Below are 24,773 nucleotides of genomic sequence, written 5' to 3' on the forward strand. Positions count from 1 at the left end.
ATTATGCCCAAGAAGCTGAAGAGAACACACTCCGTGCCAGTGCTTTCTTAAACAGCAGTAACTTTATTGCCCACAGAGAATGCAAACATTTTCCACACTTGCTGCAATTCAGCAAGTTACCTACTTAACAAGGTTCACAAAAACTATTTATTTCAGAAGTACCCTATTGTTCTTTGAGCATATTCTCATTTAAAGGTGTTTATTATTGCTCAAATCTACAGTCTGGTTGTGATTGGCCACTCAAGTCATGAGATATGCAGAATTGAAGATGATACAGGACTTTCAGGAATTCATTTTTAATTAGAAAATGGACCTGCTTGTAGGATAGAAAACAATCCAAGAGAACAGGATTTGAATTTCTGAGTCCAGACTTTTCTTTGGGCACAGCACATCAGGATTAACTTTCAAGCCAAACAGAATATCAATAGAAAAAAAAAAATACTGTACATTGATTTTTGAGAAGTAACATCTCAGCACAGATTAAATGTTCACAGTAAGGATGCTGTAGTGTCTTCTAAAAAACAAAATAGGAAAAGTGTCATTGGTATTACACCAAAGAAAAGCTCTGAAGGCAAAAAAAAAAGGAAAACATCTCTTCTAGTCCAACACAATTACTCCAAACAGTGTATTATTGACTGGAGATTTCTTACTCTTCTCCCCCAAAAGGGGGATCTCCTAATTTCTCTCCCACGAGAGCAAATGTCCTTTCTTCTAGAACCAGCTCCTTACATCTAATACATTTTTTCAAAGAAAAGGAGGAAAAAAGGTGTAGCCAGGGCTTGAACTTGCCTCTGTAAAGCTTTTCCTACGAAAGCAAGAACCAGGAGACCTGACTAGGATCTTTCCCAAACGAACACTCTGACTTCACCTCTGGAGAGAAGGCAGCTGCACAAGGGTTACATTTCAGTTCCTTGCAATTTTCCCCCTCACATCCTGTCTAAAAAGGAATCTGAATGTAAAGGCAACAGTAAACCACGCACGTAGGTAAAGAGAGAGTTTTGCTGTTGTCAAGTCAGTACACCAAGAAAATCAGAGAGACAACTTAATGCCTGGGATTATGTGAATCAAGGGCAAGACTTGCATCCTGTTTGGGTTTTGGCATTCGTGGGGGAACTAACACTGTTGTGTATGGATTTAATACACTAGAAGCCACATGGAAAAGTAACCAAGAAATGATTTAGTGGGTTTTCTCAAGGGAGAAGTTTAGCAGCACAGAACCAGAGGGACCCTCCTTCCCTTGTGCACTATAAAATCCTGCTTTACACTAAGTAACACTGCATGATCTCAGTTCCACTTGTCAGTGCCAAAATGATGCATATCTCTTACAAATGGCCAAATTCACAAGCAAAACATTTAAACCAGATTAACTGTTACCGTTCTACATTTATTGCAGATATTAAAAGATTAACAATGCTAACATGTTTACTTACACTGAAAAGAAAGGTCAGCTACCCAGTAACAGAAGCATCTACTAGCTTAGCACTACTGCCAGTTTGCACGGAACAGAAACTTGCTCTACAAGATTAATGGCAAAAAACCAACCAAAAGACAGTAGACACACCACTGAAGTTAGTTAAAATGTTCACTGAAGCTTGCAGTCTTCATGGAAGAGAGCCTGGAACTAAAATAACAGAAAAGAAGCTAGTAAACTTGAAACAAGGCAATATATTATCTGCACAACAAATGTTTCACATGTACAAGTATTTAAAATGTTCAAATCAGAGCTGCCTGCAAAAGCAGGTCAAAAAATAAAAGGAAATTCCTTTTTGCAAAAGGAGTGCAAAGTCATCTTTTGGTAAAACAAGATCAAAGTGGCAAATGGTCTCACACTCGAGAGCAACACTGGAATCTCAGCACCAGGACTGCTCTGCTGAGCTCTTGTCCAAAATTAAAGTTTGGCACAAGAAAGACTGACCATACTACAGCCATCCAGGGGAGCAGATTCAGATTTTCCCAGTGTTCACCTTTATTCTCAAGGCAGCATTATGATCTAACTCGAATGGGCCTGGGGAAGGACGGTACCATTTTCCAAATGGATACCAGCAGTTCTCCCAGACTGGGTGAGCAGGTGTTCAGCAAAGGCACCTGGAATGCTCTGATGCCAAATGAAGCCAGAATGTTGATCTGGGGCTTAGAGAGGGGATTTCAACCTCGTGTGAAACTCCACCTCACCCTGTGCCTTTCTGCAACATCTCCTCAAAGAACCCTTCCAAAATGTTACTGGGAGAGAAGAAGCAAACTGGATGTCTGCAGGGAAATAAAAATGGTCACCAGGAACACTGGCAGCTTCATCACTGAAACCAAAAGAAAAGCTAAACCCTTAGAGGGGGTCTGAGGAATAAATCAGAAGCCTCCAGTACCAGTTCCAGGCTGTGACTGACAGATCTCCTTTCAAGTTTCACACTGTGGAACTGCTCATTAGGCACAGGAAAGAAAGAGGGGCAGTGCAGAACACACCCAAACAGCAACTCAACAGCCAAGCACACACTGCCAAGTACTGGAGTTGATGATCTTTCAAGTAGCCTGTGGTCCAGAAGGTTTTAAGGACTTTAAACATCTCCAAGCAGAGCCTGTGAGGAATGTCTGGGCTCCCAGATGTCCTTAATCAAGTGTGACAACCAGACAAATTCACTTCTATTTATAGCCTTCAGGCTTCAACTTCTTGTAAAGGTGAAGACACATGTGATGCTGATGGAAAAACAGAACTATCAGCATATTTCTCTGCATCTGCCATCATGGTTTTATTCAGTAAGTGCTTCAAGGCAACTAAAACTGAGGGATCAGAAAATTACACTGCAACATGGTTTTGTTTCTTGTGGTTTCAAAGACCCATCCAGCAAAGAAAAAAAAACCCAACAACTTGAATTCATAAACTAAAAATTGGTTGTTACAAGCAAGGAAAAGTGTTTTGCTACCAAATAAAAATGAAGACACTCCCTTTCAACCAGCACGGTTTTTAATGGAGCAAGAAGGGCATTTTGTTCTTTAAACAGCAGGCACAGGCAAGTTGGTAACTGGATAACACAATTTCTTGCATATTTGTCAGTTGGGAACTGGAGGTGCTGCCACATTTCTGTGGGGTGCTATCAGTGCTTTTACCACAAGCTCTTTGCTCTACAAGAAGCAGGATGAAAACAGCAGCAAGGCAGCACTCACTCCTAGGAAGCAAAACATGCATCGGCTCAAGATCAACCCCACAAAGAGAACTTCAGGCTGTGGTACTACAACATTCAGGTGAAGATTTTGGACTTGTTTTAGAAAGGTAATGAAGAATGAGTACACTAAAAAGTGCCATCTTAAGTGCTGTCACTTTCAGCAATCCAGTCACAGATCCCTTATTGATGTGGAAGTTGGGAAAAGATGAACAATCAGACCTTGGATGTTTATTTGTGGTAACAATGTGAAATCCTTCATGTCTTCAGAACAGTTAAGTAATGCTTTTTGTTGCAGCACAGTGGATTAATCCAGTCTTCTCCTTCATTAAGTTCTGGAATAGTCCCTTAAAAGCACAAGCTTTTTATTTCTTGGGGTTTTTCAATGAAAGAACTTCTGCAAAGCAAATATTTAACAGAAACAGAAATGACTCTATACTGATGGCCTTACAAACTGATGATCCATTTGCAGATGACTTCCATATATCTTACTTCCAAGGATTTTCTTAGTGTTTCCTGCAGACACATGGATTGCACCTGCTCATGGCTTAAACTTCTTTGAGAAGGAAAGAAATCATTCAAGAATTAGTTGGAGAAGAGCTGCAAATTTGTGCAAAAACCAAAAGTACACTTAAAACATGTACTGCTTGTTCATGACAATGAAAAAAACCTGCTGAGGTTTTCAAGGAAGAGTTTAGTGTTCTCAGACTTGGATGAACTCAGTTATTCATCCTACACTTAAGGTCTAGAATCACATACAGAAGAAGCATGCAGGTAGACTCTTCTTGAAAGTGGTGTGTGGAGGAAAGGGAACTGCTTTTTTGCAGGCTCCAGAAGTAGCTCAGAATGGCCCATCAGTAAAATGGAGTGAAGTAAAATCTGAACTGCCTTGCAAGAAGATCTGAATTTGAGAAGATTCTTGGCTTCAGAAAGGATCAAAGCCAAACCAGGCTAGTTGTGTTTTCCATGTGGCTTATTCTGGTTTTTGGTAAGCCACCTCCTCACAGAACAGGCAAACTTGGCCCAAGAGAGAGGTAAACAGGCACTTCCGAGAACAAAGTCAGGTGTTTCTTCCTCAGAAGATGACATCCAAGCTGTTAGCTTGCACAGTTAAATACAAGACTAACTTTAATCTTGGAAAATGTTTTAATATATTAGTGTTCAAGTCCACTACTAGAGAACAAAGTGTCCTTCACACTGGCACACTCTGCTGAAGCTCTTTCCCACAGCAGCCTTTGCATGTCCGTGCACTTCCTAGCGAGCCAGTCTCTTAATGTCACACCTAGGAAGTAAGATTTGGGGTAACTCAGCAGTTCAATGTAGGTCTGGACTTCCAGGAAATGCTAGGAAGCCAGACACACTCACGGGAACAGTAATAATTGCTTGGTAAAGGAAGACTTAAACCACCCTGGTATTTTAATGTTTGCAGGAATTGACAAAGCAGCCGTGTCCATTGCACATACCTATTTACTTGCTCTTTTCTGCCTGTACATTTGTATCATTCTTTGACGGAAAACATCAAATGCATCTTCTTTATTTTCTTCCCCTGCAACACCCAAGCCCTCCCCTGCAGAGGTAGCACCCCTAGGGAGCAAAATGAATAGTTAGAACACTCCGTTTCTCTTACATTTGACAACGAGCAGAAGAGATCTAAACAACAGCTGCCAACATGGACACAATGCAAGTGGGAATTACTTTTGCTTCCTTTTTGGGAGAAGGGGAGCAGAGGCCTGGGACCTGGCCTACCAGATCAACTATAAACCAGTTCCCACCTCCCATTTCACATGCAAATACCCACCAGAAGATAATGCTCCTATGATGGCAAGGGAGCAGTGAAGATCTAGTCATTTGAGAGAACAAATTATGACATGAACTCTTGTATTAACTACTTGGATCATAGTAGAGAGGCTCCTCTGCTGAAAAGATGGCAAAAATTGCCTTGTTGCTTACAGTTCACAAATGCCACAATCAGGGGCATCGAGGAATGAGCAGGAAACACCACAGAACTCTGCATAAAAGGTGACATTTTTACCAAGGGAACACAATTCTGCTTAAAATTTCTAGCACCCACAGCAAGCTGAAGTCGCACAGGATACACACCATGAAAACCTGGAGCTCCTGCCCTTCCAAGAAAAATGAGTCATTAACTCATCTCTCTTCATCTCAACGTGCCAACAGAAGCAGACAGGCCTCAACAATACCAAACAGCTTCCTGCCCTGGAACAGCTGGAGAGGATGACCCACAGAATGCAGAGAAACAAAGAATGAAAGCCCATCTCTTTCTCCAGGCTGTGTGCACAGGACACAGCCCTTCCAAAGCTCAGGTTAATAAAACCCTGGCCACAGGAATGGACCTCTGTGTCAGTTTTATCCTCCAGGTCAGTTACAACAGTGTTGGCTGTTAAAGATTTCATTATGGGAAGTAAGAACATTCAGATGGCCCCATGTACTGAAAGTGGGATTGCTGTGCTATCCAGGGAAAAACCTGAGGAGCTTAAGGAGAAAAAAGAAAAGTTCTTCTTAGCCAATGTCTGTAGTAACAGGTCCACTTAAGCCAAGCAGATTGTTGGGCCATTCTGAAAGCACACTCACAGACTCTAAAAAGCAAATTCAACTTTACAGTCCACAGTAGAAACCCTGGGTGCTGTTTTTCTTCTGACTGGGTGAGTCTGACCTGGCAGCTTTGCTTTTTTAACCTCATGTGCCCTGTTTGAAGCAGAGTCCTCACCTGCTATTTCCTTTAGACAGCAGCTGCTTCATGCTTCCTAACAGGAAGAACAGATTTCTTCTTTCTATTTGCACTCCAGCTCCTCCTCTAGATGACTTTCAGAATGAAAAAACAACTAATCAAAGACATCACGACTCAGAGGAGGGTCTGTCCCACAGCAGTGCCCTGCCTTTGAGTTTGGACCACAGAATTGGTCAGACCCATAGCTGTGACAAAGGAGTTCTCAAGACAGTGAACAGCTCACATTGCTAAAATTAAACTGCATTCACAATTTCTGGACCCATCATTTCCAGGAGGAGCCACTATGCAATTAATACAGTAACATAAGTGACTTGCTCTCACAGCCAAAGACAAACTTTAAGCCTTCCTAACAAAAAAAGAGCCTGGAGTTTCTTTGTATAAACAACTGATGTGCTTGAATACATCAGTTTGAGATACCAGTGTAATATCAAAATCAAGATATGCTCTACACTAGCTTTAGAGTCTCTCCAGTTATTAATCCATCTCCTTTCGTTCAGAGAATGAGATCAGACAGCACCTGGAGTTTTAAACAAGTCATCAATAAAAGAGTTTTCAAAAGGGAAGAGTGGAGGCTGCAGGTGACTACAGGAATCATCCCTGCACTGTATCAAAGCCACTAACAAGAGAAAGCAAAAGGTTAAGTTGTACTGGTTTCATCCCCACTGAGACTGTCCCAAAGTCCAAGGAATGACTCTGATGGGAAAGCACATCATGTGAAGTTCTCTCTACATTGCAAAAAGGGCCAACAAGTTTTCACAAGAGGTACAGAAAACAGTTTTTCTCTTCTGTTTGTGGGTGTCTTTACAAAAGTGATGCAGCAATGGACTCAAGCTGGAAAAACTGTTTTCACATTAAAAATGCAGTTTTAAAAGATGGCCAGAAACCTGCACGATGTGCTGGGCTACCTGTCAGACCAGAGACAATCAAACAGCTTATGATTAGTGCAGCAGATCTTGTGCCAGGAGCTACAGGAACCAAGAAAGAAATACTCGTATTTGGTCCCACCAAGTTTTGAGGTTAAAAACCAAGGTTCTAACAGTGGTGAACACAAAGGTGAAGTGAGCTGCTTCCTCAGTGTCCATGTGCTGCTGAAGAAGGAAAAATAAAATATAGAGGTGGGCACTGGACCACAGGGAGCACTAAGGAAAAGAAACCAGAAGTATCCAAGTACCAATCCAGAAGTATCACACCAATACAAATCACCAGGACTGCAGAAGGCACAAAGGGAACACAGAAACCCCTGCAGAAAGCAGACTGTTAAACCCCTGGCTACATGTGTGGACTAGAAAAGCTTGTCAAATGGGTTTAGAGAGAAACAAGTAGCTTCTGCCTCCTTATTCAGTCAGGGAGTTGAAGGAGGTGTTGCTCATTCTCCGTGCTGGCAGCAGTGGACACTGGAAACAGCAACTTGGAAAGACAAACTGAAGATTCAAAACCAGAAGTTTATTTGAAAGGAGAAGGCACACTTACCTTCTGGCAGATGCACTTACCTCTTTCAGTGTGCAGTGGAATAAATCACACCATTAGAGTGAAAATAAATTTGTGGCCTAAACCTCAGAGTGCTGTGTATGATGTTCCCAAAGGCTGAATAGACATTATGTACCTGGCGTGGTGGCAAGGAGGTTCCCAGGATAATACTGTGTGTTAAAAAACCCCTAAATACAACAAAAAAACATCTCCTGAAGAAGAAGGGCACCCCTGTATCTTCAGAAAGTGCCCACACACTGCAGCACTCATGCTGCAGCCTTCAGAGATGTCAAACTGGATGGCAAGAACCAGCCACCCTCCTGACCAGACTGCCCAGCCTGGCCAGAACAATGTGTGAAGTCCCCACGCCCAGCTTGGCTGAAGCCAGGAAGGAAACAAAACATGGAGCTGGTCACATCTAGGTGGGTTAGATAAACATAGTTACTACTGGAATCCCAGAGCTGTCACACTTCTGTTGTGTGTTCCCATTACATACACTTTTACAGGCTCTCTGATTCCTTTTCCCCGTGTCCCAAGGCCGTGCCCTTCTTGCCAGCCCATCTTCTGAAGCATCTGGAAACCCACGTTCCTGTTTGTCAGCTTCTTGTGGGAAAATTCTAAATCTTTTGGTTTCTGGGGAGAGGAAACAACAGAAAAACAAAGGGGAGGTTTTGTTATACGGGGAGATCATGTAGTAAAAATCCATCAATCCCCCCCCCCAGAAACTGTGTTTGAACTTAAGTATATACAGAAATGTCTCCTCAGCAGCACTTCAGCAGCTACACAGAAGAAGTCTTATCAAAGAGCAACCTGCCTTGCCACTTCACAAAATAAGAACATATATCTCAGGTTCTCAGACTGTTTAATTACATTATTAAAATAGCAAAGAAAACACCTGCCTATTTTAAAAGGTAGTCATGCTTTTTCAGTAACAAATACTGAGGGAATCCCTAATACTCAAATCACATTTCACCCATTTTAGAAAATGACAACAGACTTTCCAGGCAGCAATGCACTCATCTCTGGATATATTTATTTAGCAGAACACAAGATTAACACACAGTTGTTCAATAGTGCTCGAATCATAAGATGTTTCCTTTTCACACAGGTAGTTAAGAGCCAACAGGAGGCATGGCTCTCCTAAGATTTAGCCCACTGGGTTTCAGGATCAGGCTTTTCAGGCTTTAATTCAATTTTCTGGCAAGGACACATTTTCAGAGGCTCTCTTGTAAAGACAGTTGATTGCAGAATACAATGTCAAGCCAGAATAGTTCTTTACCTTCTTCTTCTTTGTCACTGGGCAACCACGAGGCCTATCATAAGCAATTCTGACAGGTTCATGCACTGCAAATCAAATCAATGACAAAATTCAGCTGTAAAGAGAAACAATTTGAACACAGAGCTCCAAAAGTACATCTCAGGTGGGACTCCTGACTCAATGCCTCAGCCTAAAATCAGAACCAACAAGAAAAGATCAGAATAAAAAAAGAAACAGCAAGACCTTCTCCCTCCCTCCAGCACAAAAAAGGTAGAGTCCATGTGTTTCCTTTTGGACAGGCCATGGACATCTGATACACTATAGGCTCTGGATCTTTGATTTCCCTGAGCTTCTGTAATGCTCTTATAGAACATTCAGGCTAGACTTAAATGAGCTTATTGTACATCATTTTCATATCACAAATGACAGCCTACACCAATAAAAATCATGATGCAAAGAAAAGACATTTGTTAAAGCAGCAGCTGAGCCCATAGAATCAGTTTTCAGTTATTACCTCTCACTTCTTAGAATATCTGCTGTGCCCACACTGACAAAATCTGACAGGCCAATCCAAAGTCTGAATATATGTAGTCAAACACTCCAAATATGCTCAGGGCTGTACTTAGAGCTGTTAAACCTTCCACACACTGATCAAACAAACCCCACAAAAACTACTAGTGGGAGCTTTTTAAGCAGCAGAGAGGATAATGGGCAAGGCACTGGAACAGGTTGTCCAGGGAAGCTGTGGCTGCCCCATCCCTGGAAGTGTTGAAGGGCAGGTTGGATGGGGCTTGGAGCAACCTGGGCTGGTGGGAGGTGTCCCTGCCCGTGAAGGGGGTTGGATCTAGATGATCTTTAAGGTCCCTTCCAACCCAAAACATTCCATGATTTTATGATATATACTTAGAGAATATTTGAGGACTGATGTTTGATGCAAACTTTGCTTTTGCACTACAGTATAAAAAGTGTTCCACAATTTATTCAGATTCTCTGTCAGTGGAGTGAGCCCTTAAAGTGAACATTGTATTCATTTCTAGACTAAAGGAGTGTCATTATTTTTGCCATTAACTGCCCATGACAAAGTCCATAAAACCCAGGAATTCTGCACTCAAGACCTACAAATACCAATATCAAATACAAATATCAATGAGACCTACGAATATAAATATCTTTTAATTATCACTCACCTTTTGGCTCTTCTATGAGGCAAATCCTTTTGGATGCAGGAATCATACCAACTTTCAGAGACTTGCTGCTGATTCGTTTGCGAGGAAATGGGGTACCAGGAGCAGGAGCTGGTGCCTGTGTCGACAGATTGGGTACAGCACCATCAGATGCTGTGGCCAGCTGCATTTCACCTGCTGAAATTTCCTCTCCTGTTTTGGAAACCATCTCTTCATCTAGGTTTTCCACACTTCTACCTGCTGAGATGTCATCCTCGTCTCCTTCCTCTGCATGCTCCATTTCCATTTCTTCCAAAGGCTGGGAGGTATCTTCCTCAAACTCAGCTTCCTCCTCATTATCTTCTTCCTCTTCTTCTTCATCCTCTTCCTCTTCTGAAACGTCCAAATTTCTCTCTTCAGGTTTAGCACTTTCCCCAGCATCAGCTGCTTCTGACACAGCACTGAAGTTAATGGAGGGACACAACTCATAGACTTTCATTCGGTAGAATTTGAAAGCAGAACTGTTCCGATCCTGCAGAAACCTGAGCAGAAATGACAGGGAAAATGACATCAGAAAGAGATTTTTCTTCAGCTAGCATGAGCAAGACATTAGAAACACATTTCTCAATGGTCCCTGCAGGTTTGCTTTTGTAGAGTTGCTAAGATTCCCCAACAACACGTGCCAGAAGCAGCAGTTGTTCCCCTCACGTCTTACAGGCTGCTTTTTAACAAACTGGTTTGTGAAGAATTTGGTAAAATTCTCTTAATTAGATGGAGAAACCCAGAGAAGATGCTCTGGGTGACCCAGGGCAAACAGCAGAGCCCAGGAGAGAATTCAGTTCTTCCAAATTTCAGTCCTGTGGTCCATGTGAAGATGGGTGCCGTGATTCCCAGAGGCAGAAGAGGTAACAGGGCCCCATTTCTGTTGGCACAGCCTAATGAAGAGAAAACCCTCTGCTAATTTACAGCAGAGCACGTGGGCCACTGTAGTCAAAGCCTCACTTAAAAAATAACAAGATTGAAAACACTTTGGCAGAACAAAATCAGCTTTGTCTCAAGCTGATTACTTTGGATATAAAAGAAAAAACCACATCAGTGCCTGTAGGTGTATGGGAGAGGTGTTTTTCTTTCTGAAGCATTTCAGATATTCCCCATGAATGGAGGTGCTGAGCAGGACAACAGGGAACACTGCTCAAAATCCTCTGTTCCTAAACACAGGGAATAAAAGCCCACATCTCAACCAACAGTGAAAGGAACTACCTCCCTAGTCATGGTTTAGATGCAGTTTGATTTTTCTTTTCAGCCCGTTTATGCAGGTAAACGTGGAGGTTACTCACCAAAGATCTGGGTTATCTGCACTGTTGTCTATGCTGAACTGCTCAATTTCTGGTCCTACCTGAGCAACAAACTTGGCAAGCTTCTCAGCAGTTTCCATTGTTTTAGCATCCACTGCAAGAAACAGGATGTTTGTTACCTAGAGCTTCCTACTGGAAGGGCAGTACAGCTGAGATCCAGCTCCTTTAGCAAAATAAATGTTTTTTTTTAGACTCTCCAGCAGAACATTCTGTGCAATTGTCTTCTCTTATCCTTTAAAATTTTAAATCTAATCTTGAATTTTCACTTACCATCAGGAAACTCAGAGGATAATGGCTGGAAAAGTTCAGATGGTGCTAAGAAATCCTCAGAATTTGCCCTTTCTTCTGCTGGCAGAGACACCTCTGCACTGGTGGCACCCTGTGAGGATGAGGTGCTATCAAGGGCAGAGCTCTTCTCAGCCAGGCTGGTTTCTGCAGAAGGCTTTGACTGGACTTGGAGATGTTTGTCTTGGTGCTTCAGCACTGTCCCAGCTGAGAGCACAGTCTGTGTCCCTGTGGTTGCTCTCCTCACCTTCCTTCCTCGAATGCCACGTTGTGTGATAATTCCAAGCCTTTTTCTTTTGAACAGTCTTCTCTTAATACTGGCAACTTTCCTGGCGTACAGCATGGCCCTGACTGATTCTGTGGCAGCTTCTTCTAGTGTTGTGCCCTCACCCCCTGCTTCCTTCCCAGCTGCTGTTCTCCTCTGCACCTCTGACAGCTTCAGCCTGTAATACTTGTATTCCAGACTGTCTTCATCAGACAAGAACCTAAATAAAATCATAGAAATAAAAGTAAATGAAAGCACAACTCACCTCAGATTCTCAGTAGCCATCAATCCTTTCTTCCTGGGCTGTGCACAAGTTGCTGCATTAACATCAGCCTGTGCAGAGTAACAGCCACCTCCAGCAGGCAAAGTATTGCCAAGCAAATAATTGATGGTTTCAACATAAATCATTTGTCTAGTAATTAATCAGCTATGCTGCAATTCACACATCAAGAGATACTGTCATATTAAAAGGTCGTTACTTTTGGAAGTGTCTCAGCTTTCCAACTTCAGTCATAGGACACCAGATCCCAAAGTTTGTTACCTTTCTGTGTGTATATATTAACTACATTTGCTTATTACTTTCATCCTGTAAATTGCTTTTAACATCTTGTATTTGGATTGACATGGTCACTATTGACAGATCAAATGGGACATTATCTACTAGACAAAACAGAAGCAACAGGACAATTTCCAGGGATATCAGGAAGTACAATTAGCTGAGGAAACATCTTCAGAAAGGCTGATTAAATATCCAGTAGGCTTTGGATTCACCCAGTGAATGAAACACTGCATCTAATTAAATATATTCCAAATATCTTCATCAGGGAGTAGCATTCTGACATGCTGTTCAAACACACCTACCAATATTCAGGGCAGTTCTTTTGGGCATTCCTCTCTTTGGCAGACAAGGTTCCTGAAACAATGTTGTTCACCAGCTGCTCAATTGTCTCTACAACCTTCCGATCAGCTCGTTGTGGGGCTGCAGGAGGACATGAAATCCAGTCAGTGCTTTTATTGTTCCCAGCAACAGAGTATCGAGGTGTCAGCTCTTTTATTTTTTGGCACGTGCAATTTTTCAACATACTACTAATAAAAAACAAAAGGTTCACTTAATACTAGAATAATTTAAAGAAGCCTCAGAAACTTTCTGACTGTTTTCTCAGCTCAGTTTGGATTCTAGAACAGTTTGTTATGAGAAATGGGTGAAGAAAATTACCATTTGCCATCCTGGGGAAGTGAAGCCATTCTTTAAAGGGCAAATACTTCTTGTTCCAAAAGGATTTTGTGCAAAATCAGTACACCTGGACAGCACTCTGAGGGAGTGAGATCCAGATTATCAGCCATTGCTGTCAGTGCTGTGAGACCTCTGAAGTCCAATTAGGAAAAAACAGATGAGCAGACTAATGAGTAAGGACACGTTAGAGAGAATGAACTGGATGGCCTGAGACAGCAGAGGAGAGACTTGTTCCTGCAGATGGTGGTATTTCAACAGCTTCAAAGAAATACACCTGCATCTGCTAAAAGCAGGGAAGGCAACATCTCTGGCTGTGCTTAGATGTGAATACTTGTTCTGTGACACAGGCAGTTCCAGCTGGGGTCCTGGCCCCTTCTCTGGAGTTGTGCAGCTAGGGCAGCCCAGAGCACAGGGGGAAAAGCCTCCATTTCAAGGATAAGAATGTGCAGGAGAAGGCAAGGGAGTGAGGAGAAGGCAAGGGAGTGAGGAGAAGGCAAGGGAGTGAGGAGAAGGCAAGGGAGTGAGGAGACGGCAAGGGAGTGAGGAGACGGCAAGGGAGTGAGGAGACGGCAAGGGAGTGAGGAGACGGCAAGGGAGTGAGGAGACGGCAAGGGAGTGAGGAGACGTGTTTCATCCAAAGCTAAAAATGGTACAGTATTTACTAGTATTTAGTAAATAGTATTTACTACCTGCCTCAACGCTGCTAATATTTTACATGGAATTCCCAGAATTAGTAAATCCTGACCTTAACCATAACATTAAGCTAAAATGCCAGTGACAAATAAATTATCTACTGCAAAGTATCCTACAACAGCTCACTCACTTTTACCTTTTGTGTCAGGAGTGGGTTTTTTCAGCTGTTCTGTGGACTCTGGTTCAGTTGTTTTCATCTGAATTGGATATCCACTCTTCTCCAACCAAGCCTTCAGGTTTTCAATGTACTCCCTCCCAAACAAGGTTGAATCATCAAAGTTTGGGAACAGTGTTGGTGCTGGGGCCATTTCCTGGAGCCCTACAGCTTCAAGGATTTTCTCTTGCCTAAAAACAGAGGCCAGGGCAAAGGTCTGCCCCAGAAGTGCTAAAGATTTACGACAGAGAGAAACAGTGGTCTCAAAAGCAGCTGCCATTTCTCTTGGGTTCCCAAACCCACTGGTTTTGACACTCAGCTCGTAGGCATTGCAGGCCATGAGCAGCGGGGTGACACCTTTCAGGAGCCGGTCTTGGAGCCTCATGATGTATTTATCAAAAGGTTTTATGATTTCAAAGAAGCAGTTCTTTGTTTTCACAGCACCCTTGTCCAACAGCATGTTTAAAAACTCGTTGTCCACTTTGGGAGTTTTCAGAGCAGCGTGTTGTAAACTCTTGATAGTGAAGAAACAATAATCTCTGTGTTCTGGCTTTAAGGAGCACTTGAAGGAAGCCAGCATTTTTGCACAGGTTTCTGTCTCTAGCTCAAAGAGGGCTCTAAAGAGCCGGGAAAACTCGGCGTCGTTTTTGATGGCGTGAAACCCAGCCCATTTTATAATTTCTATTCCAAAGGTTGAAAAAATGTCCGATTTATCCACCAGGTCGAAGCTGAGATTCCTGAAAAAGTGTGCAGGCTTTCGGAGCTTGAGGAGAGGCCTCTGGGTTGTCAGAGCTGGCCTCTGATTAGGTCGTGGTGGCAACTTCTGGTTGGGGCGCTGGGCGCTCCCCGGCCTCGGGTCGGGTTGTTCCATGGATTCTGGGGCGGGATCAGGTTGCAGAGCTGGCTTCTGCTCGGGGCCCGGGGGCAGTTTTTTCATGTTCCATTTCTTCAGGGGAGTTTTGAGGTCTCCTTTGAATACTTTGGTTTTAACAGCACCCCTCACAAGACGCTTTCCCCGCAGAGCTCTTCCCCTGCCAAGGTTGCCCCTCTGTCCCGGGGGTCGGAACTCGCTGTCGGACTGAACTCCAAACTCCACGTCGTACTCCTGGTTCTCCATGTTGCCATAGTCATCTTCCATGAGTCCCGGTGATCTAAAGTCCCCTAAAATATCTGAAGAGCTAAAGTCAGTTTCATGTGGTCCAGTACATTCCCAAGAGTCAGGAGGGCCATAGTCCTGGTCATGAGCCAGGCCCCCGTATTCCCGGTCGTGGGAAGTTGGGCGCCCGTACTCCCGGTTGTGAGAGGCTGGATGCCCATAATCCCTGTTGTGGGAAGCTGGACGCCCATAGTCCCTGTCACGAGAGGCCAGGCGGCCAAACTCCCTGTCACGAGGAGCCAGGCGGCCGTACTGTTCATGGTAATAGTTCTCCTTCCTCAGGAGAGGACTCGTGGATCTGTAAGAAGGTCCTGGGTAATCATCTCTGGGGTCTTCACTCCAGTCATCGTGTGGGTGGTACTGGGCGTTGTCATGAGTGTATCTCCCATCATCATGAAAACTGTCTTCATATCTTGGCCTTGGGACTGGCCTTGAGTGAGCTGTAATGATAAAGACATCAACACACCAATGCTCTGCAAGTGGCATCTCAGAATCATGGAATGGTTTGGGTTGGAAGGGACCTCAAAGACCATCCAGTCCCACCCCCTGCATGGGCAGGGACACCTCCCACCAGCCCAGGTTGCTCCAAGCCCCATCCAACCTGCCCTTCAACACTGCCAGGGATGGACAAGAATTCATGAAGAAAAAGCTTTAATAAACATATTTAGACACAAGAGTCAACACATCAAAACTTGTGAAGCACAACACACAAATCTAGCTTTAGGACATTCCCATTTGCTTTCTTACACACACTGAATAATCCAACAAATTATTAACAACACCTAAACACACGGGACAAAACAGTTAAAACTTCTGCTCCCACTAAAGCTGAGATGCAAGCTCTGCTATAAACTCCCATTTTCTGTTTGCTCACAACTTCTTCAGTCTGGAAGATGCTGCTGTTGTGCTGTTGTGCTCCTAATCCTTCCACTTGGGTTTCTCAGATGTAAAAATAGCTGCCCCAACACTGGATGTCAGAATTCCACAGTTGGACAGACTATATCTTTTACAAACTCACACACAATTATCTAAGAGAAGATTAATGCCAGAAATACTAGAATTTCCTGCAAAGCCTCCAGAATTTCCTATTCCAGTACTTAAATTCAGAAAGTAAAGAACACTTGAACATTTCTTGTATTGAAAAGAAATTATTTCTTTGGAGCTTACACAACTTCAGAACAGAAAACACCTCACTCTAAAACTCTCAATTTCCTACACAAGCAATCCAAGTTATTTTTCTAGACATTTTAAATGTCAAATGTAGGAGATTAAAGCATTTGCAGATCGTGTTTTATAAATGCTCACTACATTCATGTCCTCCTTTTAGCTTCTTCTGCAAAAATAACATGAAATACAAAGACCCAAAGGCTCCAAACGCACTCCTATATTTATTTAACTTATCAGACATCAACAGAATTCCATCCTGCAGCAATGTCTCCGGAGACCTCCCTGTAATTGGACCCACTCTCAGATGCAGCCTGAACAGAATTCCTTTGTTTGAAATTCGGGTTTTTGCCTGGAATTTGCACTCCACGTTGAAACAGTGTCAGTCACATCAAGCTATTAGCCTCTTAAATGAAAATGGATGTGGAAAAACACCAGAGCAAGTCCGTGTTCCAAGCACACACGCGCTAATGGAAGGCAAGAAACCACCCACCGCTGGTACCAGGATAACGGGTACAACGCTCAGCTTGTCACGCCCACGGCTCATTACCTTTAAAATGCTGGACGGTGTCCTGCACAGCATCGCCCCGCTCCATGCGGTACCTTTTAACTTTGTCCTGCACGACAGCATCAAACGTTTCCCGTGTGATCCGCCGAGAGGCCATTTTCATCCCGCAGCAGAACAACACGGCGCGGCCCTGCCCGGGCGGGGAGGCTCCTCCCGCTGCCCACACCTTCCCGGGGCCCCCCCCGGGCAGAGCGGACTCCCCCCCGCACGGGCTTGGGGTGCCGGGAGCTCTTTCCTCCTCCGCCTTCCCACGCGGGGCGGCCCGTTCTGAGGTAAAACGTGAGGCGGGGGGGGGGGATCGGCGGCCGTGGGCGCCTCCCGCCTTCCCACCCCTCACCGGGCGACCCCCGGCAGCTCGCAGCCCACCGGCCGAGGCGGAGGAGGCGGAGGAGAAGGAGGAGGAGGAGGAGGAGGAGGAGGAGGAGGAGGAGGAGGAGGAGGAGGAGGAGGAGGAGGAGGAAGAGCAGGAGGAGCAGGAGGAGCAGGAGCGGCCCCCGCCCCGGCCCTGCCCCCCCGCGCGGCGCCCCCGCCCCGCTCCCGCCACCCGGATCTCCCAGCAGCCCCCGCGGGACCCGGCTCACCGCCCCCCCCCGCCCCCCCGCGCCTGCGCAGTGCGGGCCCTGCCGCGACGCCGGCGCGGCCGCCTCCTCCCCTCAAGGCGGGTGGACTCGGGGCAGCGCTGCCTCGGCGCGGGCCGGTACCGGCGGTGAGGGCGCGGCCTCGGGTCGGACGGGGCGGTGAGCAGGAGGGGACCGGGCGGGGCTGCCCGCAGCCCCCCGGCGGGGTCCCGGGGTCCCCGATAGCCCGCGGACCCGCCTCGGCACGTGTGCGCATGCGCGGCAGGAGGCTGAGGGGGTGTGGGGGGGGCACGTGGCGCATGCGCAGTCGCGCACCCCGCGCTCTTTCTCGCGCCGCGGGGCTCGGGGCGGTTCTTGGCGCCGGTGCCGCCGTACGGTGGCCGAGTGGGGCCCGTCCCCTCAGCCCGTTGCTCTTTGTCAGGGCGGGAGGAGCCCGGCAGGGAGCGGGACCGAGGTGGGTCGTGAGGAGGAGAACCCAGCCCCGTGGTGCGTCCTGGAAAACCCCCCGGTACCTGCCACCGGCTCCTGGGCTCTCTCCGGGGCAGGCCCCGCCGAAAGACTGCGGGGCTGGGCTCGCCTGGCCGGCTGGGCCAGCGGCGGGGAACGGGGGGAGGGACCGGGCCCTGCTGCGGGACGGGGGGCGGTGCGGGGAGAGCCGTGTCACGGTCACACCCCCCCGCAGCACGGCAGCAGCTTCCCCACCCAAACCCTGGGCCTCTGCGGTTCCTCATTTCTTTTAACTGGAATGTTTCTGCCCTTAAAAAAAAACCCCAGACAAACAACAGTCATCCCTTTGACCGCGTGCTTTTTGGTTTGTGCTTCTGCTCTGAAAGAAAGAGCAAACTTGCTGCCTTTGTTTCTGATTAACGTTGGAAGGTTCTGCACCAAAACTAGTTGTGGACTGTCTTGATGACAGGACAAGGAGGCAGGTTATTCCATTCGAGGAAAATGGGATCAAAACACATTACACAGGAAACATTTGATGATGCAGTGCAAGAAAACATCACAGAATTTGAAATGGATCCAGAGGAGGCTGTGAGAGAAGCTGTGCAGCAGTTTGAGTCCCAAGGTATTGCAAATTCATCTACTTTTTTTAATTTGCAGTTCAAGTTATTAGGGACTTAAAACCTGCTTGCAAAGATTGATCATCCAGTGCTGGGAAGAAGCCTTTGTGAAGTGGAACATAGACATGATTAATGCTAACCTAGTTTCATGGAGTAATTATGACTGAAAACCTGCTTTGAATGAGCTGCAGTTTGGTCAATTCAGTGAACTCTTTTTTTGTTGTTGTTTTTTTCTCCAGTTGACATCTAGCTAGAATTAATGCTCTGTTCCAGGATGTATTTGACCATTATTGTTAAAATTTAGCAGCCTTGCAGCATCTTTGTGCCTTGACCCATGCTTTGCCTTAAGTTGATCTTTGTTCACTGTGGTGAACTTGACAAGTTTCACCCGAGCTCCTGTTGTAACTAACATTAATCTTGGTTTTGTTTTTCCTTTGAGGTGTCGACCTAAGCAATATTGTGAAGGCTGTGAGGCAGCCTGCCTCTGAGAATGGGCAAAAGCATGAAATTTTGCTGGTAGGAGCACAAATTTCTGTTGTTTCCTAAGGATCAGGGTTACATAATAGTTTAAGTAACAGTCTCAGAATAATGAGACAAACCTTCTGTCTCTGTCCCATTTCTTTGTGAGCATTTAATCCCATGTTGGGATTTTTTTTTATATATAAAATACATATATAGTTTGATCTAGATGGTCCAACTTTAAAGGGACCTTAAAGATCATCTAGATCCAACCCCCCCCTGCATGGGCAGGGACACCTCCCACCAGCCCAGGTTGCTCCAAGCCCCATCCAACCTGCCCTTCAACACTGCCAGGGATGGGGCAGCCACAGCTTCCCTGGGCAACCTGTTCCAGGGTCTCCCCACCCTCACAGCAAAGAATTTCCTCCTCATGTCCAACCTCAATCTCCCTCTTCCAGTTTTCATCCATCCCCCCTTGTCCTCTCCCTCCCTGCCCTTGTCCCAAGCCCCTCCCCAGCTTTCCTGGAGCCCCTTCAGGCACTGGAAGCTGCTCTCAGGTCTCCCTGGAGCCTTCTCTTCTCCAGGCTGAGCAAAACACTCAACGTACACCACTGAGCCCTGTGAAAGCAGACACATTTCCCTGTTAAGAACTGCTCATGTTCCTTCACATTGTGGATTGAAAAGTGATTCTTGTTCCTCACAGACTTTGGATTCCCTTGGGAGAGCCGTGGCTGCCTCGGACCTGGCGGGGCTGGCGGAGCAGCTGGAGGCCCTGGCAGAGCAGTGCAGGGAGCAGCTGCCGTCCCGCTACCTGGCTGGGCAGAACGGGGCCTACCCTGTGGTGTTCTCTGCCTGCCAGTTGGCTTCAGGAGACAGAGATTTAATGCTGAAAGCCTTTTGCACCTTGTCTGCCATCCTGGATGGGCAGCCAGACCTGCTGGACTCGGCTGGCCAGGATCTGCTGCTCCAAACCCTGCAGGAGCACAGGGAGGACGCGGAGGTGACGCTGGCGGGGATCCGGTGCGTCCGGCACGCGTGTCTGAAACACGAGCAGAACCGGCAGGACTTTGTGAAGGGAGGGATTCTCCCTCTCCTGACTGGAGCTATAACCCAGCACGGAGACAGTGCTGACCTGGTCCGGACAGCCTCCTCAGCCCTCAGGGTGATGACGTTTGATGATGACATCCGAGTGCCCTTTGGTCACGCTCATGATCATGCCAAAATAATTGTGTTGGAGAACGATGGGTTGAGAGTCCTCATTGAAGCTGCAAAAGGTAAAATTTAGCCCCATGGGTTTCCATCCTAATTGGGAGTCATCTGCTTGCCTCAGGCTGCCCAGGGAGGTTGTGGAGTCTCCATCTCTGGAGCTGTTCCAAACCCACCTGGATGTGTTCCTGTGGGATCTGCTCTCGGGGGTCCTGCTCTAGCAGGGGAGTTGGACTAGATGATCTCCAGAGGTCCCTTCCAACCCCACCACTCTGTGTTTATCTCAAAACTGTCCTTTGTTGTAACTTCAAGCTTCCCAGAGATGATTGAGAAATTTGCCACTAAAATGATGTTTGATTCTTAAGATGAAATGTTCCCCAGGAGAGAAAAACAACAGAACTGCTCCTGAGGTTGTTGGCAGCACCGAGGTGACAGTTACCAGTTCATCTAAGAAGCCCCTTCAGGCACTGGAAGGTGCTCTAAGGTCTCCCTGGAGCTTTCTCTTCTCCAGGCTGAACACCCCAACTCTCCCAGCCTGTCTCCAGAGCAGAGCTGCTTCAGCCCTTAGCTCCTCTCTGTGGCCCTCCACAAAGAGTGAACAGAACATCATTTGTGCTGATGGGTTTTAATATATAGAGTGAAATTCCCTGTTGTTTGAACCACCTTGCTGCTGCAGCACCTTTTCCTTCCTCCTTGTTACTCCATTCATTCTCTCTCCCCTGCAGCTTTCACAGATAACTTCAGTGTTCTCAGTGAGCTCTGTGCCACCCTTTCTCGCCTCTCTGTCAGGAATGAGTTCTGTCAAGAAATTGTGGACCTTGGTGGCTTAAATTTTATGGTGACTCTCCTGGCTGACTGCATTGACCACCCGGTGAGTTGGGAGTGGAGTTGATGCAGCAGGGTCTGGTTTCCAGTTTAAATTCCAGGCAGTGAATGGGCCTTAAACTGTGGCTGCTTGTAGGTGTAGTTAGGGTTAAAACCCAACCACTGATCCCCAATTTAGGGCATTACCCACAGAACTAGGTGGCATGTGCTCTGTCAGGTAAGGATGCAGTAGTTCTGTGCCCCTTGCTTATTTTCTCTATACACCACAAGCTCCCAGAAAAGCTGAGCTTTGGCTTTTCCACCCTTCTAGCTTGAAGAGGTTCAAGAAGATTTAGATGCTTGAGTCCCAGAGGTTGATGTTTGCTTCTTTAACCTTCTTTGAAAACCTCTGTCAGCCTCAAGTCCCTCTGTCCAGCAAGAAAGTGTGTCTGAGATGGAGTGACTGAAAACAGGCTTGCTGTTCATAACTGAGAATTACCACTGTAAGGAGTTGCTGGGGGAAGTGCTGGTGGGCTTTCAGAAGTCTGTGGCCTCTGCAGCTCCCTAAACTGGTTTTCCTTGGTGGGCCCAGGACGTGGTGAAGCAGGTGCTGAGCGCCCTCCGCGCGGTCGCGGGGAATGACGACGTGAAAGATGCTATTGTTGCTGCTGGGGGAACAGACCTCATCGTGCTGGCCATCAGCCATCACCTCTCCAACCCTCAGGTACCTGCTTTGGGCTGGGGATGGAGGACCTCAGGTCCAGAAGGGGAACAACCTTGTGAAGGGGAACAACCTGCAGCGTTGCTCTGGCTGGGGATGAACGGCTTTTGCTGGGAGCAGATCCATCCTGAGTTCAGTTGTTAAATGGTTGCAACTGAGCAATGTATTCAACCTTTAACATCCAGTTGTTGGGCAGTGGTTCAGTGCCTGCTTTGGCAAGTGTATGTGTAAATGTAAAGGTATGTCTACTAAATTAGATATTTTTTTTCTTGTTCCTGGATCAGATGGATACTGGATACAGTTTTTCACACCTCTGGGGTGTAAAACTTGGTTTAAAAGCAGGATATTTCAGTGGAAGAAACTTAAAAAAAAAAAAAAAATTGCCAAAAAAAGAAACAAACTATTTTTTTTCCTTAAAGCAACATTTGCATCCTGTGAGTATCTCCCCCCACCTCTGTCTTGCAGATCTGTGAGCAAGGCTGTGCAGCCCTGTGCATGTTGGCTCTGCGCAAGCCCGAGAACTGTCATGTCATCATGGAAGGTGGTGGAGCTCTGGCAGCCCTGCAGGCCATGAAGGCACACCCACGGGAGGTGGCAGTACAGGTACCTGCCTCAGAGCACTTGATTACCCAGGGCTGGTGTGGTTGTGTTCCCTGCTTCACTGGGATTTTGGCCTTTGCTGGACAAATGCCCAAAGGTTCTGCCTGTGTTGGGAATTCAGGGCTCCCCGCATCTGTCACCCTGATGGAGTCAAAGCAAACTTCAGTTTGGGATCCAAGCCCACCTGAATTCAGGTTCAAACAGCTGTGGAATGCCATGACTCTTTTTCAGGTGTTACTTTTCTTCCTTGAAAGAGCAGGATGAGGATAAGCTCTTTCAGACAGCTTCTGTTACAATATTATCTGTCCTATAGGAGGCATTGCCATCCAGACACAAATAGAACACCTACATGGCAAGCAGTTAGCCCCTGTTTTCTTCTGCAAGTCCTGTGCCCGCTTTTGTGCTCTCCAGAGTATTAAAATACCACAGAAAATAGCTTAAACTACTCTTTCAGAAAATAAGTTCCAGGCAGGGTACCTGCAACAGCATATAAGGGGGTGTAAAAGAGGGTTTGCTGTACCTGGAGGGGTCTGTCTTTGCATGATTTAAAGTACTTGGTATTGCCTGGCTGCTGCCTGTCTCGGGGGTGCTGCTGCCTGTCTCGGGGGTGCTGCTGCCTGTCTCAGGGGTGCTGCAGCTCTGACAGAAGCAGGAGGTTTTATTGTAGAAACTTCAGCCATACTTTTGTCTGTGGATTTTATTCTACCGGGAAATAATTTGTTGCTCTCCCCAACATCTCACATTTAGTTGCCCAGAGGAGGATCTTTAGTAGAAGCCAGATCTGCTCTGTGTGTACTACCTGGACAGTGTTTCCCTGCATGGGACACTAAGGTCTCCCCTTTGCCTCTCTCCTCAGAAACAGGCCTGCATGCTGATCCGTAACCTGGTCTCCCGCAGCCGGGACTTTTCTCAGCCCATCTTGGAGATGGGAGCTGAGGACCTGATCACAGAAGCTCGTGCAACACACAAGGACTGTGACGATGTGGCCAAAGCTGCCCTGAGGGATCTGGGCTGCAAAGTGGAGCTGCGGGAGCTGTGGACAGGTCAGAAGGGAAGTCTTGCTCAGTGAATCCTCTCTCTGCAGTGGAGCTTCAAGACATCTACATCCGTGAAATATAAGGGGAGGGGGGGAACCAAAGTGGCGTGGATTAACTTGCAGTTACATCTGGAAAATCTGAAGCAAATGCCTGGCTTGTGAGGCTGCAGTGAAGTTGTTCTTGGGAGCTACAGCTGAAATGGCTTTATGCATTCACAGGCTGCAAATCAGCTCTGTAATCATCATTCCCCCAGTCATCTAATGCCTGCAGATGATCTGCTCCCCACTTCTGTTGTGTATGTTCCTTGTGTTGCAGAACGGGGCTGTTCCCACCTGCTCTGTTCTGAACAGTAAGAGCAAAAGTGGATCTTTCCTGGTAGGAGTTTGGTACCTACTGTGGCAGCTGGTTCTGATTTTGTTTCTCTGCTCTCAGGGCCCATGGAGGCCTGATCCGGTAACGGGCTGGATGAGGAGGAATCTCATCATTTGCAAATGTGTTCTGTCCTTTTGTCCTGTTCTACTGGTATTTTAGTGCTGCCCATGTTCTGTGTTGCTGCTTTCTTTTGGATTTTCGGCCAACCCAACATTTTAAACAGAAGCAAAGGAAGGATTTTGGGTTGTATGGCCCAAAGCAACATGCTTTATGTCACCGTTTGAATCCAGGAGGAAAGTTCATGTTTCTTTCAGTGAGACTGGACAAGTCAGGGACTGTTACAGTGAGGATGGTAGTTTCAAAGCAGGAAAAAACTGGCGGTGAAGCAGGAGTCCAGCACAGGGAGCCTGGGCTTTGATTTTATCTTGGCAGGATGGTGCTTCATGAATCCAGGAGTGCTGGAACTGTAACCAAGAGGCTGTGAGCCTTGTGAAGACAGCTGAGGACTTGGGGGCAAAACCAGAGAGCTGAAACATCCACACAGGCTCTGAAGTCTCAGCTAAAGGCTTCTGTGTAACCCTGGTGGTTCTGGGCGTTGTGTTACCAGCCCTGCTCTGGTGCTGAACCTTCTTCCTGTGCTGCTGCTGATATTGTACTTGAGTGGATGTTTTCTGATGTGATATTTGCTGTAGAAATGGTGACCTTATAAAATATCAAAATGTACAAAAGTGGTTGGCTCTTTATGGAGCCCCCTTTTTTTTTTTTTTTAAGTAGGAAAAGAAAGACTGGGGAAATGCCTCTGTGATGAGTTTGTAAAAGCCTCTTGCAGCCCTGCACGGTCTGCCAGCAGCTAGCAAAGGTCCTTGTGATCCTCAGAGGCCCCTGACCCTGCCAGAGGAGGAGGAGAGGCTGCCTGCTCTCCTCTCCTGCTCTGTCAAGGGCTTGGTGTGTTTGTGCACTCCCCGAGCTCCCCTGCAGAAGGGGCAGAGGGGGCAGGAAGAGCTGCTGGAGAGACCCCGAGCTCCTGGGGGTGCCATGCAGGGGAGGCCTGGCTGTGCCCTGCTGCTGCGTCTGGGGTGGGTGAGAAGCAGCACCACAGCTTAACGCGGAGTTTCACAAACAGGGGGGTTCCCCACCGCGGCAGGAAAAGCTCGGATTAATTTTCCCTTCTGCTTTAAACGAGCGTTGGTGTCATTTATCGTGACACCCCACCGGGCAGGGCAGCCCGTCCCTCTTGGGGGGTCAGACACGGCCCCCAACTCTGCAGCA

At 46.5% G+C, this 24,773-nt stretch overlaps 2 protein-coding genes across 13 annotated transcripts; one reads left to right on the plus strand and one right to left on the minus strand.

The window, feature by feature from the left end:
* Positions 1 to 40: 40 nt before the first annotated feature.
* SUGP2 (SURP and G-patch domain containing 2) lies at positions 41 to 17,137 on the minus strand. 10 transcript variants are annotated; one of them, XM_051639403.1, is made up of 10 exons: positions 16,646 to 17,135; positions 13,758 to 15,371; positions 12,556 to 12,673; positions 11,415 to 11,914; positions 11,127 to 11,238; positions 9,814 to 10,331; positions 8,648 to 8,712; positions 7,865 to 8,001; positions 4,616 to 4,736; positions 41 to 1,621 (listed from the first exon to the last, which is right to left on the minus strand). In XM_051639403.1, exons 1-9 carry the CDS (start codon positions 16,764 to 16,766, stop codon positions 4,616 to 4,618), a joined length of 3,306 nt encoding a protein of 1,101 aa, XP_051495363.1. In that variant the 5' UTR covers positions 16,767 to 17,135; the 3' UTR covers positions 41 to 1,621. The 10 variants fall into 10 exon arrangements, 8 of the variants coding, with proteins under 8 accessions (XP_051495363.1, XP_051495361.1, XP_051495365.1 ...); XM_051639401.1 differs by having other exon boundaries at positions 41 to 4,434; XR_007891542.1 differs by lacking the exon at positions 8,648 to 8,712 and having other exon boundaries at positions 16,646 to 17,136.
* A 148-nt stretch (positions 17,138 to 17,285) lies between these two features.
* Positions 17,286 to 24,232, plus strand: ARMC6 (armadillo repeat containing 6). 3 transcript variants are annotated; one of them, XM_051639464.1, is made up of 8 exons: positions 17,286 to 17,369; positions 18,158 to 18,310; positions 18,745 to 18,821; positions 19,468 to 20,038; positions 20,696 to 20,841; positions 21,367 to 21,498; positions 21,961 to 22,098; positions 22,952 to 24,232. In XM_051639464.1, exons 2-8 carry the CDS (start codon positions 18,190 to 18,192, stop codon positions 23,162 to 23,164), a joined length of 1,398 nt encoding a protein of 465 aa, XP_051495424.1. In that variant the 5' UTR covers positions 17,286 to 17,369; positions 18,158 to 18,189; the 3' UTR covers positions 23,165 to 24,232. The 3 variants fall into 3 exon arrangements, with proteins under 3 accessions (XP_051495424.1, XP_051495425.1, XP_051495423.1); XM_051639465.1 differs by lacking the exon at positions 17,286 to 17,369 and adding an exon at positions 17,519 to 17,695; XM_051639463.1 differs by lacking the exon at positions 17,286 to 17,369 and having other exon boundaries at positions 17,883 to 18,310.
* Positions 24,233 to 24,773: the final 541 nt, after the last annotated feature.

This window comes from Apus apus, chromosome 24, assembly GCF_020740795.1.
Source record: "Apus apus isolate bApuApu2 chromosome 24, bApuApu2.pri.cur, whole genome shotgun sequence".
NCBI lineage: Eukaryota > Metazoa > Chordata > Aves > Apodiformes > Apodidae > Apus > Apus apus.

Excerpts from the sequence above, each read along its gene's own strand:
- SUGP2 (XM_051639403.1), bottom strand. The coding sequence starts at position 16,766 with ATGAAAATGGCCTCTCGGCGGATCACACGGGAAACGTTTGATGCTGTC. Across the intron at positions 8,713-9,813 it reads CCTCATAGAAGAGCCAAAAG|TGCATGAACCTGTCAGAATT; the intron begins GTGAGTGATAAT and ends TTTGATTTGCAG. Across the intron at positions 8,002-8,647 it reads CAGTGACAAAGAAGAAGAAG|AAACCAAAAGATTTAGAATT; the intron begins GTAAAGAACTAT and ends TCCTCTCCCCAG.
- ARMC6 (XM_051639463.1), top strand. The coding sequence starts at position 18,151 with ATGACAGGACAAGGAGGCAGGTTATTCCATTCGAGGAAAATGGGATCA. Across the intron at positions 18,822-19,467 it reads AAAAGCATGAAATTTTGCTG|ACTTTGGATTCCCTTGGGAG; the intron begins GTAGGAGCACAA and ends TGTTCCTCACAG. Across the intron at positions 20,842-21,366 it reads CTGACTGCATTGACCACCCG|GACGTGGTGAAGCAGGTGCT; the intron begins GTGAGTTGGGAG and ends TGGTGGGCCCAG.